The sequence below is a fragment of the Rhipicephalus microplus genome, chromosome 4 (assembly GCF_043290135.1).
Source record: "Rhipicephalus microplus isolate Deutch F79 chromosome 4, USDA_Rmic, whole genome shotgun sequence".
NCBI classification, from domain to species: domain Eukaryota; kingdom Metazoa; phylum Arthropoda; class Arachnida; order Ixodida; family Ixodidae; genus Rhipicephalus; species Rhipicephalus microplus.
Genome location: NC_134703.1, coordinates 24,000,441 through 24,016,046, shown reverse-complemented (window position 1 = coordinate 24,016,046; position 15,606 = coordinate 24,000,441). Strand labels below are relative to the sequence as shown.

Below are 15,606 nucleotides of genomic sequence, written 5' to 3'. Positions count from 1 at the left end.
GTGCGGACGCTATAAGATGGGATTCCACCTTGATGTTATCAAAACATCACATGTACGTTCTTTCGTAATTCACGCGCAGAGGCGTTCCTTCCGCGTTCTTATCACTTTGAAGTAGGTTAAACGGAACTTGTTTGCCAACAAAGCCGCCATTTTGGAGTGCCAGCACGTTCAGAAGTGGCGTCCATGACGTTGCATGCAAGCTACATATTAAAGTGCTTTTGTACTTGCGAAATGGTTTTTTTTCTCTCTCTCATCTTTATGCCCTTTTCCCATTCCCACAGCGTATAGGGTAGCAAACGGGGTATGTGTCTGGTTAACCTGCCTGCCTTCTTTCTTGTTGTTCTTGTCCTCCTCCCTGTTGGTCGCAAGCAAATGTGCGAAATCACGCTATAGCAGTGCATGAGGCCTTGCGTTCGCAATAGTCCCTCAATTAGGGTAGGCAAAGTCCATATCCCATCTGCTCCTGCTCCCGGAGCCGCTAGAGTCACGAAACGAAATCAGGAGTAGCTTTCGCGAATGATATTATTCGGAAGCACTAGGCTAGCTATATATTTTTTATGTGGCAATTACACATGATCGTTTGGGTGTCGTAATAACCATGTAAGTCTAAATCATTCCTACAATGTGTGTACTGGTAAAAACAAGTATACGAAAGAATGCGTTTTAGTTCGCTGTACTTGTTCGTAAGCCAGCTAACGAGTGACCCCAGTCTTCGAGTGTTCCACAACTTGGGAGGAAACGCAGGGGAGGGTGATTTTGCCGTGCGACACATCTACGTATCTAAACTATAGGCTGTCCAACTTATAGACAAAATTCTGGAAAAAAAACTAGGTTTGTTATGTGAGGATTGAGAGAGAGGGAAATAAAAGAAAGAGACAGAGAGGTTAACCTGCGAACCGGTATGCTATATATACCCTGTGAATAGGATGGTGAAGTGATGCTGAATTATTTAATCGCATTACACATCCCTATACAAAATGGCAAAGCGAGAGAGTCCCTCTCTCTCTTTCAGAAACACGGTTCAAACATTTCGCAGTATAGCATCTCCCTCAGTTTTTGAAGAGCAACAACCCACCTGTTCAGTGTGTGTTTGGTGTGAAAAATTTATTACCTTTTGAAGACTGCACGCAGTGGCACGTTCACTATGCGCACTCTGCAGGTCGTCGTAATAAGTGACTTCGCTTCATTACTAAAGCGGCCGCTTTCGGAGCTTATACTTCAGTGCCCGGTTAAATCACATAGTTTGTGGGGATGTACTTCCCGTCAGAGTATAGACGTATACGCACTATAGCCTCCAGCAAAGATCGCACCATGCAGACGCTCGAAATATCTCGCTTCTAGCACAGTCGCTCATCAGTCTCGCACGGTATAGGAAACAACAGTTCCTCGTTTCGCTTTCTCAAAGGTTTTGCGCGACGCTGCTCGTTGTTCGGTCGAATGGCCGCGGTTGCCGCCGCTATCGAGTTCGACCTGTTTACGCTCCTGACTCGCTACTTCCTGCGGGTCTCTGTGTGCAGCCTGAACGACGCAGACATGCGGTGGCTCTGATTGCTCGCTCTCCGCAGGATCGAGGAGAAAGGAAGTGATTTCACCCCTTTTGTAATGCCATATCCTCCTGGGGCAGGGACCGCGCGCGTGGCTGGCGTGAAAACTGGGATGCCTATTTTTATTTCTCCGCCTCGCGTTTCTTCGTAGTATAGTTCAAGGACGGCACAGCTCTGGTTTTGGTGACAGGCGATGTGACAGGCGAGTGGATTAGGGGACAAACGGGGGTTAAGGATATCATAGTTGAAATAAAGAAGAGGAAATGGACATGGGCCGGGCATGTAGCGCGTAGACAGGATAACCGCCGGTCATTAAGGGTAACTAACTGGATTCCCAGAGAAGGGAAGCGGGTTAGGGGGAGGCAGAAGGTTAGGTGGGCAGATGAGATTAAGAAGTTTGGGGGTATAAATTGGCAGCAGCAAGCACAGGACCGGGTTAACTGGCGGAACATGGGAGATGCTTTTGTCCTGCAGTGGACGTAGTCAGGCTGATTATGATGATGATGATGATGATTACCTGTGGTGTATACCCTGTATATACATGCGCCCTATGGAAGAGTCGTATATGTATACTCGAACCGTCGCTTTTAACTTCCGTGGATAACGTCATGTTTGTGCGATTATACGTGACCCACCCCGCAGAGGAACGATTGACGAGCTATCTGTCTCAAGCCTCAGCCAATCAAGTGGCCCCGAAATCAGCTGCTTTGAGATTGGTCGTGTGAGAGATGCGTGGCGCTCTATTGGTAGAAACACAGAACGATATTTTGCACCTTTCTGTATACCTTTTGACAGGAGAGAAGAAACTCTGCCATGCTGGGCTGCGTGCATGGGGTACATAAGCTGACGACACAGGCTCGACAGTGCATTTTTGTGGGGTCACACCGATTCAGCGCAGTGCAGATGATCATGATGGTGTCCGGGGAGTCGTCTGTTGAAATGTCCATTCTCGAGGGCACAAATTTAATGGGGATGCGTTTGTGCGCCCGGAAAGCGTTAGATGTGGCAACCCTGAGTTCGCAGCGCTGAATATATACCATCGTACAGCTCACTTGGAACTAGAGTGCGCTAAAATGTCGAACGCGGTGTGTAGCACCGCCGCGTAATTCCGTGGGTCTGCTGGAAAGATGCTGAGAGCGCTGTATACTGGCGGGTATGGTGAACGTGTCTCGCATAGGCCTTTTTATATACTCTACTTTTCGAAAACAATATCTGCAAGCACTCGCCTGCATGCTGTTCGCGCAAGCTTCACCGGCCACTGATTGCTTTGGTTGATAAAGTCACTTCATTCTTACGCTTCGTATAAGATCGCCCTGTTGTGCTCGCGCTTCAGATCGGCACTGAGCCCTTTAGCTCGCATTCGTGACAAGCCGAATGATTCCGATATACCGTATGCATGCATGCATGCAGCCACGAAACACGCATCCTGTGCGAAACACGCACAGATATCAAAGAGCTTTCGAATATGGCGCCCCGAGCCCTCGGTATACGATGTATCCTTTTTGTTTGCTGCCATTGCGCGGGCGCGACACATTAACACACTGGGTTTAAAGGGCCACTCACCAGGCTCCCAAAATAAAAAAAAAGCGCAGTATTCTTTCCCGATATTTTTCGTCCTTCTTGGCGCACTATATATACTGTGACGTAGACGGTAGTTCCCGTGGCGTCTACAGCGTATATGCTCTCGATTCGTTGATATAAACGAATTATCACATGTGATTTGTCTCCTGCATTGCTTTGACATGCAGCCGCCCATCCGATCTTTGTCTCGCATGAATATGGTTTGGTTCACAATCAACCGATCAAACTTAATTTTTTGGGTTTCCAACTGCGCAAGCCGCGATACCAGCGTGCAGCCGAGAAGCGCAAAATCCTGATATGCTTTAGCGCTTATATTGTTCACGTGCATTCAATAACTAAGGGGCGAGGAGCATGCACCGTGTGTGTGAAGGAGAGGAGAAAGTCACTCCCTCGTCTTTAAACGCGGGGTGGCGAGTGGCCCGGCCCCTAAACAGCCTCTGAAAATGCGAAGAACGAGCGCGGTGATTCTCTTCCGTGGTGTTTCTCGTCTTTGCGGCACAATTCGTGACTTCAGCACTTCACGTATAACGTCACGATGAACTATAGACTCTCGATTGTGCTTGGCCATGCCCGTTCCGTCTTAATTGTCTCGCATGACTGTCACGCCCGATAAACTGACTTCAGTTCGTTTTCAGCGTTTGCGACTGCGCAAGCGAAGATAACAGTGTGAAGTCGAAAAGCGTGAATAAGCTTGACCGGCTCAAGGCTTATATCTGAAGTTCATCGTGCTTTTAGAACAAACAAGTGGTGAGGAGGTGACAGCGCTTCCGAAGGCGAGAAAGAAACGATCGTCTCGCACTTGAACTCGATGTGGTGTAGGGGCCTCTGAAGTCACGATCGTCATGTCATGCGTACCCTGCATATTCTAAAACTACCTAGCCTTCTTTAAGTCGTTTTACTCGCGCGGAAATCAGGCTCGTGGTGAATTTTTCAGTACAATGAACCAGCGCCAGCCCGTGGCTTTTTGTTTGTTTTTTATCTGACAAATCTCATGGACTAGAGTGCCTCGATGCGAGAAGAAGAAGAAAGCGTATACCTGCAGCCTGGTTGGCGCAGCGCCTATGTCCATAACATAGGCGTTCCGCCAACCGGGCTGCAGAAATTAGGCGCCTTCTTTTTCTTCTAACCACTACACCATGGCCGGACCGAAGAGACACGCAGGGATTTCCTTATATAGAAAAAAAAAAAACGCCTTCGTGTCTCTCCACACCATAGGCTGCCGAAATGTTAGCGCCATCCGACGTGCTTCACCATAACGCCCTACGCAACGGGCGCCGTTCTCGATATTTTACTGCGAAAAGACTTCTACCCCCGTATTCTAGAACGTCCCTTTACTCAATGCTTCACCTTCACTTGAAAAAAAAAAAAAAAACCGATAGAAGCGCCATCTCTAGGCACGGCAAATCACTGCGTATCAGCGATAACCTGCTGCAAGTCTTGAGTATAGCGCATCGTCATTTTCAGACGAGTGGTGGCGCAGTGCTCAACACTGTCAAGTGAATGGTGAAAGTCGAGTCGAAGGGCATTTGTGAATGCGGGGGTTGATGTCCCATGCTCACGCGTCCGTCCGTGCCCTGTCATGCATGGTGCCACGTGGCTGCCGGTGCGCGGACGCCGGTGTCTGCATGCAGCGTCGCTGTGGGCAGCGTGTCCAATCATTCAAGGGATTCATCGTGAGATATTTTACAGCGCAACGGGTTAGAACGGACAGAGAAGGCCGGACCCGTTGCGCTGTAAAATATTCCACGATGAACATCCACCAACTCGCGATTCTGGTTCAAAGGAGATGCGCGCATCGCCTTCTATAGTCTGACCACCTCATTGGGCCCACGGACGTTCGCCGAACACACTTTGGAACTTAGAAGTGTGGCAGCTTGGGCTAGTTGGTATGGCATGACGATAATTATAGCGCGAGAACAAAACGACGACACAGAGACAAGAAGGTGTCTTTCGTGTCCTTCTTGTCTCTGTGTCGTCGTTTTGTTCTCGCGCTATATAACTATCGACACTGTGAAATTTACAGAGTGTCTTTTTTTTTTCCCGCAGCCGCGTTCTCAGGCGCCCGTCCAGCCAAGTGCCGATGAGAACGCGGCGTTGCGCAAGTTCAAGTGCCCCGAGCCGTCGTGCGGCAAGGCGTTCAAGTTCAAGCACCACCTCAAGGAGCACATTCGCATCCACAGCGGGGAGAAGCCGTTCGAGTGCCCCCACTGCCAGAAGCGGTTCTCGCACTCGGGCTCCTACTCGTCCCACATGACGAGCAAGAAGTGCCTCGTCGTCAACCTCAAGGTAACCAGCGGTTTCACTCCATACTGTCACGAACACGAGTTATAGGCGAAAGGAATAGGGCACGTTCAAGTGGCCGAAGCATAGCCGCTGCCCTTGTTGCGGTTCTTTTCAAATGAAGTCGGAAACTTCTTTTTGTATGCGTCCTATAGTAATTGAAGAGCACCGTTGAATCAGTGTAAACTGGCAAAGTGACGTTTCGAATATTAATTACATTGCCGGCATAATGTTGATTGCTGCGGTGTAATATGAGTTTGTCTTGTTTTTTTTCTCAAATATCCTGTATAATCAGTAAAGAAAACGAGCACCCCTCTTCATTAGTTCGTCTTGTCTGTACGGCTGTCGAACCGACATTATATAGTTGGCATGCCTGTTTTTGTTTACTTCCCAGTGCACCGGTCACCACAGCACGCTATTTAGACTTAAGTGCTTTCGTTTGCACAGAAGGTCGCTATTTGAACATATGCCCGTATACAAATGCATGCATGGGTGGTGGGGTTCAAAAAAAAAGTTCACGCGGCGAGATGGTTCAGACCTTCTGGGAAAGATCAAGTGCAGAACGGGCACTCAGAAAGTCGAAATGCGATGGACAGGGTCATACAAATACACCAAACAAGGCCCAGTCTTCATTCGCACGCAGATCCATGTGGATCGTATAACGGTTAGCGGTCGTCGTTACTTAGCGAGAGCCCGCAAGAGGTGAGCATATACGACGCATGCGCAGCGCGAAAGCAAAGCGTTGCGCTGTTCTGAAACTCTCTTATTTCCGACACCATTTACTCAAAGGTGTCCTGCCCTCTCATTGTATACCCGATACTCTCAACGGGTACGTACGCCACCTCGCGTTCGTATAGCGTATGCAAACATCGTATGTGCCGTTTCCCTGACGTAGAATGTACACAGTGCTTTCTGCGGACCTTTAATTACGCATTTCCTCTGCCTAATGGACCTGCATCACCAGCGCACGCTTTTGGAAAAACACAGACGCACCTGCGTCAGGGAGCAGCCATGGCTGGAGCAGACCACCCCGATGCGCTCGTTTAAACCTGGCGCCACGAGGCACAAGCTGCTTGGCAGTGCGGGAGGGAGAAAAAGCGAGGGACGGATTCGCCTTCTCGCCGCGCCACCGGGTTTCACTGAACGGACCTTCTGTCTCTCGCGGTCGGCCCTTCGCAGCGGGGGAAAAAAAAAGAAAGACGTCGCTTGTGGCGTGAGCTTCGAGGACGGCCACCCGCAGTCGCAGAAGGCAGAGGCGACAGGCGCGGAAGCACCCGCTAAGCTTTTCCAGATGTGAAAGGCGGTGCGGCGCGCATTGACGAGATTTCGTGCGAGATCGTGTGCCTCGAAACAAATGCTTCCACAACGCCGTGTATACGCGTGTGTCTCTTTGTTGCACGTGCCGTATCTCGAGCTGCGTAAGATTGAACGGTGTATCGCCTTGTCACCGCCGTTTACTTCGTCGTTACCATGCAGAGACGCCGCCGCTAAACGCGCCGGTATACGTGTGTGCGGTCCACGTGGCGAACCTGCCGGCATATATATACCAGCCGGCTTCCTAACCATCCGCCGCGCTCAATAGATGGATAAGATTACAGATGCCCGCTATATTGTCTGCAGGCCTCTCACCTCCTGGTTGTGAAACGCGTGGCTTCGTTGTAATTATTTCCTGTTGGTTCTTTTTAAGAAAGTTTGGTACGTTTTCTATTACCGGGAATGCCGTCAGCGGTAGCGGAAACGGACAGTTGTAAGAGACAGCACTGAAAAAATGCAACAGTGCTGCAGATGGTTAAAGAAAAGCGCAACAGATGTTCACATAGTTACATCTGGCAAACGGAAACAGCGAAGTAACTCGGTCTGTTCATGAATAGGGTTGGGTATGCTATAGCTGCAGCTATATAGGTGGCACTATTGGCACCACGCGAACATTATGGATAACAACTTTATTTTTAGCTCATCGAAGCGGATTTTTTCGAAAATTTTTTCGTCAGCCCACACCTATAAGGATCCTTCTCGTGAGCAGTGAGAGGCGTTGGTTTTTTCACTGTGACTCGTTAGCTTTTTCACTGTGACTCGTTGAACTATAGCGTCGCATTTTGCGTCATATACGCTGCCGTCCGACCGTCCCGACTGTTCTCCCGCCGATATAGTTCGTCAGCGACTCCTTGTGAATGTTATGCCTCACGTTGTATGCTCTGAAGCGCCGAGTTTTCTTTATAGCTGTCAGAAGGGCTTCCGGCTAGGTGGATGATGCAGCTTCCAATATGACGTCACACACTATATCGCGCGAGCGACATCCGCGCGGCGCATATGCATACCATATATACTGACAAATAACAAAAAACATTAACAATGTTACGATCAAAATATCTCAACTATGGGTGGTTTCCTCGTGAATTTCATTCGTGGAAGAGGCGCTTTGCGTATGGTCTCTCAAGGCTATCGCAGTGATATACCCAGTCGCGGTCGTCACGCTGTTCGCGTCGACAGTTTTAACTGGCTCTAATAATAATAATAATAATAATAATAATAATAATAATAATAATAATAATAATAATAATTGTGGGGCATCAAGTGCCAGAACCACGATATGTTTATTGAGGGAAGTCGTTTTGGAAATTTGGACCACCTGGTGTTCCTTAACATGCAGCTTAAGCTAGTTGCTCGGGCCCTATAATTTAGCATTCACCGAAAGGTGGCCGTCGCGGCTTGAAATTCGATCCCGCGGCGTTTTTGTCAGCAGTTAAACACAATAATCTCTAGACCGATGCGGCGGCTCAGTGTTTGCTGTAATTACCTCTTGATGTTTAAGCTTTGTTGTTATAAATAGTAGGAGGAAACAAATTAGGGCATAACTTGGCGGGGTATTGCTTGCTTCCGCAACTTACCAAAGTTTTCTGGCGTCACGCGTAGTGGTTAATCTAGAATTTCGACTTGATGGGGCGGAAGTGTGTGTGTGTGTGTGTGTGTGTGTGTGTGTGTGTGTGTGTGTGTGTGTGTGTGTGTGTGTGTGTGTGTGTGTGTGTGTGTGTGTGTGTGTGTGTGTGTGTGTGTGTGTGTCAGTGCCCGTTTGTAAGAGGGGAGAGGGGATGTTTTTGCGGAGTAAATATTTGTGTGTGTGAGGGGGGAGTGCCCTTTGGGGGAGTGTCGGGGGGGGGGGGGGGGTATACAGAGGAAGGAGGGCGAGTTGTGTAAATCCCTGTCACTTATATGTCTTTGGTGTCGCAACCATACACGCTAAAACTCCATGGGCGTGCGAATGCGGGCGCTACAGAGCAAAGTCAAGACTATACCAAATCCGCCTTTTGTGGTTGCTTGACTTCTTTTTTGCGTCCGTGTTTTTTGCCTGTACGAACTGGCTGTTATTCCATGCCACAAGTGTACGTATACAGTTTGCTATTCACGTATACTCTAGACTCGAAACGTCCCACGGATTCTGACTCGGCCGCATGTTAAGGGACGCGTCGTTTCTGGGAAAAGCGAAGAGAATAAAAGGCAGCGTATAGAGAGGAAGGCGGGCGTTCACGATCTCCGCATGCTGGCGCAGCAGGTGCAGCCCGAGGAGAACACTCAGCGGGCGGCCTTGTCTCCGGGCCGAGCCCATCTCGGCCGCGGTCGGAGGAGACCCTCGTAAAAGAGGCTGTACCTCCTGGACGCGGGACTTTCTTTCCTCGCGGGCATGCAACTCTCGCTTGGGGGAATGGGAACATTGAGGTCGGTGAGGAGGTGAGCCGCAGTTCAGCTTTGAAGGAAACTTGGATGTGCCGCATCTTCCGCCACATTGTCGCCAGCAGATTGGTCGGCTGGCATACAGCATTCAGTTGCTTATACAACAAGCCCATGGTTTGGCTGTTGCTCCACCGAGTTCGCGAATTGCTCCATGATCTTTAAATATTCACGAGCCGTTTCAAAATGGTAGTTTTCCGTGCTTGTTGGTATACGGACGCGTTCTGTCGTAAACAGCATGTAAGCAAGGGGGTGCACACAGTATGATGAAGGTATGCGTGATAATCTTGAGGCGAAAATGCTTGCGCCCGTCTGCATGCTTATATTTAGGTGCACGTATGTCATAGAACGCCAGGTGGTCGAAATTTCCAAAACCCTCCCCTATGGAATCTCGGGCTCCTAATCATGTGGTGACACCTGTACGTTAAACCCCCAACAACTATTACTAGTAATGTTATTTATATTGCAATCGAAGAACTATTTACTTATCATCTTTACCGCCAGATAGCCAGGGACCACTGGCGGGTCGTTGCAAGAAGGATGTCATTGTTTTGTTTCCATTGTGTGTCCATTGCGAAGCTCGTGATTTTTTTTTTTTTGCATTCAACGAAGATGGGAGGAGGTGAAACTTGGTTTCTTCTATCGGATAAACCAGCGCCCTCCTACGGTTATAACGGTAACTAAGGAGAGATTAGGGTGTCGTGTGTAGCAAGCGTTCATATTTGCTTACTCTGTGCTCATCTCATTGCAACACTCCTCTCTGTCAAATATCAACCTTTCCGCACAATCACGACTTCGTTAGTTACAGCGTATTTTCAAAACGAGCCCCAGTTTCGTCATCGAGTCATACGATGCGTCTGCAAGTTATTCTATACACGCAGCTACAAGAATACGCACACTTGTGACGACTTAACGAAAAAATACAGTACACCCGTCGGTCGCGCTTCCGCATCACGACACGCAGAAAAGAGAGCTGGGGCAGAAGTCGAGCTGGGGAGAGAAGCACGAATTCCTTTTCGCAGCCGGCCATGTCGCCGCCGTCTTTTGTTGCTAACTGACGGGGGCCCGCTGCTTGTTTTTGCTTGGTAGCGGCGTTTGTGTGCCCTTTGGCGGTGGTGGTTTAGACGAGGCTTCTTCCTCGAGATAGGTGCACAGTGGTGCCGCCAGGTTTTCCCCGGCGTCTTGCCGGTGCGGGGCAGTGGGACGGCTGAGAGATGCGGGACGGGGGAGGAGATTTGGCGCGCGTAGCCCGTGTGGGTCTCGCCTTGACGCCCCTCCTTCGGTTCCTCCCGTTCTTTCTTACAGCTCTGTCGTTTCGCGTCTCCTCTCCCGCTCATCTTTTTCTTTGGACACTTGTTTCGTGCTTTGAGTTCTCCACGCTAGGCTGGCCCTCGCCGACTTTTTCCGACTGGTGTATACGTTGTGGACGGAACCCGCGGCACCTCGAGTGTACGCGTCCGGCTGGGTCGGGAATAATGTGTGCGTCCAAATGTTCCGCCTACCTGCTGAGTATGCACCGCTGGACAGGGGCGGCTGCTTCGAGATGGTGCCGTTGCGATGAATAACATCGACTGCTTTTGCACTGCGTGCTGTTGAGGGCTCGCGCACGTCAATGGAATCTGTAAGTACTTCACCATCGGTTGTCTTCGAAAAAAAAAAAAAGGTTTTGGAGTGAGTTCTTGGGCTCCATAATTTGAATTCGTGGCGTAGATCAAATGAGTATAACATATGCCGACTCTGTTCACTTATGTGAGTGCGAGAATTGTATAATGAGGGCCTTCTTTGGTGCTTGTTGCAACAGCGAATAGTTGTTGCTCGTCTTGTTGTTGCCTTTCGTTGCGTTGTTATTTTCCAACCACGAGGGAATCGTGGTACATTTGAAGCAGTGAGCATCTTGACATATATGGTTTGCCTTGCTACCTTAGCCCTTCTTCGATAGTTTTAGTTTCCTTCGTAGATCGAAAGATGCGCGCTGTTCTCTCGACAGCTGTCGCTGAAAGCGCTATTTATAAGATGTAATTTTGATTGCAGGTTCGCAAGATGGACACCAAGGCGGCGCGGCAACGTGCTGCCAACGGGGCCACCGGTGGTGGTGCCCAGGGCAACACCTACCGGCCCATCATTCCAAAGTTCGGCACTGGCGGCGAGGTGTCCGTGACACCTCTGGCGAGCTCTTACATGCACGACCGTTTCCCCTTTCCCGGGGACTACGCAGCTCGTTCGCCGTCCTCCGCGAGTCAGCCGGGCGTGGCGCCTCCGTTCCTGGCTCCGTACACTTCCCCGCTTGCCTTCCAACACCTGCTGGCCAGCCATCTCTCGGCGATTTCCCCGCAGTACCACCTGTCCAATCTCTCGCCATCGTTCAGCGAGGTCGCCCAAATGCTCCAAGCCAGCACCGCCGTCATGGAGAATAATACCTCTATGCCCGTCAACAACGGTGAGCTCAAGCTGCAGTCGCACGAAGCCTTCAAGAGATTCCTCGAAATGATGGACATCGTGGCTGCCAAGCCCAGCAACGGCGCCTCGCCACCTCCGCCCAAGAAGAACGGCCTTCTTTCCGGCCTACTGGACTCTGCTCCTCTGCAGGCCAGCCGCGATGACCCGGTGTCTAAACGCGAGTACACGTGCGTCCACTGCAAGACTGCCACGTTCGACAGTCTGGTGGCGCTGCACCACCACGAAAAACTCGTGTGCCCCGCTACCTGTGACGTAAACCGGAACCTTTACGCCGACGTCAAGGGTCCTCCCGCCCTACTTCCGTTGGCGGCGGTCAGGGATGAGTCTGGCCGCGAGTCGAGTGGTGGAAGCGACGTGACTGACGACGACGACGCCGAGAGCGGCGAGGATGGTGGCGGGAGACGACCCCGACCGGACACCATATTGCCGCGCCACCAAAGCTTCCTGCAGGCCGCCTTCGCAATGAATCCTTCTCCGAATCGCGTTTATCTGTCCAACCTCGCGCGAAGAATCCATTCGAGCACCAGGAGCGTGCGCGCATGGTTTCGAAGTGAGGCGGCGGCCCGGTCTCGTGCGACCTCGTCACGCCAGCTGTCATCGCCGTCGTTCGGTTCGTCTCCCTCGTCCAAACCCGGGGAGGTCGTCGGCTCCCCGCTTCAGGTTTCGTACGCTTCCCTCGGTGTGGCGCTGAATGGCGGTGCGTCGTTACCAGACGTACAACCATCGGATCCAGCGCTTGCAGAATCCGAACAGCCTCTGGATCTTTCGGTCAAGTCCCTGGGCGGCCGTTCCGGTTCAAATACACCCTGGAGTATCGGTGGTTTCAGCTTGGGTCACGGGGAACCGGAAAATGACTGCGAAGCTCTCAACCTAAGTCAGAGATCTCCGCGCACTTCGACGCCCAGGGAGAGCGACGCGGTGTTGCTCAACGGCGACGTGTCGCAACGGCGCCGGTCACCACCTTCGTCGCTTCGGTGTCCCCTTGTACCCTACACGGCGTCGGAAGACTTCAAGACTGCCGCCATGTTTCACCCTGGAAGCCCCCTACTGTCGTCTTCGGCGAACCGGATTCTCGCTCTGTCGGCTTTCAAAGGCATTGACTTCGAGGCCGACTTGCAGCGGTACCGCGAGCTTCCCTTCCGGGACAGGCATCACCACCATGGTTACCCGTCGGCGCCGCAGGAACCAGTCATGGGACTCTCGTTGGCTTCCCCACACGCGGCGCTCTCGCCGCCGACCATGCGCTCGTCGACGTCATCGGACAGCCGCGACGCCACCAACAGCCCTCCCACGCACAATACCTCCGGCTTCAGGGTCGGCAAGATGCTGTCGTCACCACTATACTATCCGGACGCGGAGGACCAAGGCAGCGGAGAGCCCGGCAGTCCTAAATGCTACCTGAAGAAAAACTTCAGACAGGTGAGCTTTTGCACTTTGCTCCATGTTTGGCCCGACGCCCCGAACGGTTCTGGTTCTAAACCCATATGTGCTATCGGTGAGACCTATAATGGTAAAGAACTCTAAGCGGAGGTAGAGATAAACAACGTTTCACACGCATATATAGTATATAGAGTGAAGCTTTGTTTTTCACTTACTTTTTGTTTGTTTGACTCTTGCTGCATGAAACGAGGTTTCATACAGCACAACACTCCTTCTTTACTGAAGCCTTTATTGGAGTTTCGATTGAATGTCAGTATATCCTTAGGGGGTCACTTTCACATCCTTTGTAAACAGCAGTGATCATTATCCCAGCGAGTCTATATCATGTCTCGCTTGACAAGTCTGCATTCAGAGAGCACTGAAATGAAGCTGCGAATTATGTTTAGAATGGAAAAATGCTGCTTTGAGAACTATAACGTGGCTAATTTTCACCATCATAAGCTCACAATTTAATAGAGGAGAAAAATGGGTTTCACTTCAGCTCGCGCCGGCATCATGTTATGTGACGTGACGCATTTCAAATCGTATTTCAGTGGCATTTACTCAACGAAATCTATATGTTAGCTCTGTGGTCCCTCAGAGATCAATGTACTTCATTTTTTACTCATAAGGAACTTCTTAGTAGATGCCATCAGTTTACATGACGTCACAACATTCAATGTGGTAATTTCTAAGGGGCGTCGCTACCCACATTTTCTTCCAATGACGCGCGTTTTCTCGCTGACTATATAAGCGTCTGCTCGAGGAAAGCGGTGTGATCGTGGGATTGTGAAAGATTAACTGACTGGTATGAGATAAAATGTAGTGTCTCCTTAAAAAGAGCACTGACACGAATTTTACATGTTTTCGCGTTATTCATTGATTGATTGGTTGATATGTGGGGTTTAACGTCCCCATACCACGATATGATTGTGAGGGACGCTGTAGTGGAGGGCTCCGGAAATTTTGACCACCTGGGGTTCTTTAACGTGCACCCAAATCTGAGCACATGGGCCTGCAGCATTTTCGCCTCCATCGAAAATGCAGCGGCCGCAGCCGGGATTCGATCCCGCGACCTGTGGATCAGCAGCCGAGTACCTTAGCCACTAGGCCACCGCGTTGGGGCTGTTTTCGCGTTATTCAAAAAGAAATTACGTCTGTCGAGAACCCCCAAAACAGTGTCGTAGTCTTTGGGAATGTATTGAATGAATTTTGAATAGGGCTGTCGCAAAACAACGATTTTGGTTTCTATATTAATACTAATAGAGGGAGGGCCTCGCAGTGGCAAGTCAACACATGTCTGATGTCACGGAAAGACTGCAACTCGCGACATACGAGCAGCGTCTGTCAGTTTGCTGCCAGTCGCACGGAGTTCACGTAAAGAACCACGAGTCAATTGTCGTTCAGAGACGGCGATTTCTGCGATTCAGACTGCATGCAGAACGCACACTTTGCAATCGTGGTCAGCTGCATTGACTTGCCGTGTTAACGTGCATCACTATGAGCTTGACATGCAATTCGGGGGCGACGAAAAATTTAAGATAAAATTATTACACGCGTTGTCCGGCTCCGGCGCATGGACAGTGGTGCACACCATGGATGAGAACGAGCTTCTAGGGTGCCTCACTATCGCGCCGCACTCCTCTGAAGCGTCCACTAAAGGGCTTCTCTCGTATGCAGGGCGATGCAGAGTGCTTAGCGGAAGATGACTGCCCGTCGAATGATGAGGACCCGCGCCAACCGGGCTCCAAGAAGCGCAAGCTTTCGGCCAAGGGCGACGGAACCGGAGAAGAAGGCTGCAACTTTTGCTGCGACCAGTGCGAAAAGACGTTTAACAAGCAGAGCTCCCTTGCCAGGCATAAATACGAACACTCAGGTCAGTGGCACATCAGATGGATAACCATTCGTTGAATAGCATAGTGCTATGATAGCCCTGCAGTTTCAATTTATGCAGACGCATTCTATGTACAACGCATTCAAATTCATGTTACAGACTATTGCATGAAGTAATTGCCTAATTAGGCAATATTCGCAGGTCAATTTTTAAGGGAATGAAGCTAGGAAAAAATATATTAAAATTCTATACAGAGTTTTGTAAAACGTAGGATTTAACAGTTTGTAACTTCATATCTAGTATAACTTATAAGTGTTTGTGTTTTTCTTCTTACGGCAAATGGTGCAAGATACCAAGAGAGAAATCACTGTGGCATGCCCGCTTGTGAGCGTTGATTTCAGTGCGAAACGTTAGGGAGCACTCCAGCTATAGTCAGAGAGTAGTCTGTGGCAGTGCAGCGAGGAGTACCCCTGCACCTTGTTGATGGATGATGCATGGCCTGGTCGCAGACATGTACTGGAATTTTCTGACGTCTATTGTCGCTAGAGTTACTGGTAGCTGAGTTGCGTGTAGGGCTGGCAACCGCAGCTATGCAGCAAAGCCCGACTAAGTTTTTGAAGGCGACATTCGTTTTTCGTCGCTTATAGACATGTTTGGCCTGTCGAAGACTGACTGTCGATGGCTAGTGTCAATCCAGTTCATTTCAGTGATGTTGTTAAAAAATACAAAAATTGGCGTGAGTGTCAAATTCCCCTCAACTAATGG

General features: G+C 50.1%; 1 protein-coding gene across 2 annotated transcripts in view; it reads left to right on the top strand.

Moving 5' to 3' along the window:
• The window catches only part of zfh1 (Zn finger homeodomain 1), a 637,515-nt gene that overhangs the window by 614,060 nt on the left and 7,849 nt on the right, over window positions 1-15,606 (top strand). For both annotated transcript variants that reach the window (XM_075892342.1, XM_037422565.2), the window contains 3 exons: window positions 5,172-5,411; window positions 11,163-13,007; window positions 14,688-14,883. In XM_075892342.1, the coding sequence (XP_075748457.1) occupies window positions 5,172-5,411; window positions 11,163-13,007; window positions 14,688-14,883 (2,281 nt within the window). The remainder of the gene's footprint in view (window positions 1-5,171; window positions 5,412-11,162; window positions 13,008-14,687; window positions 14,884-15,606) is intronic.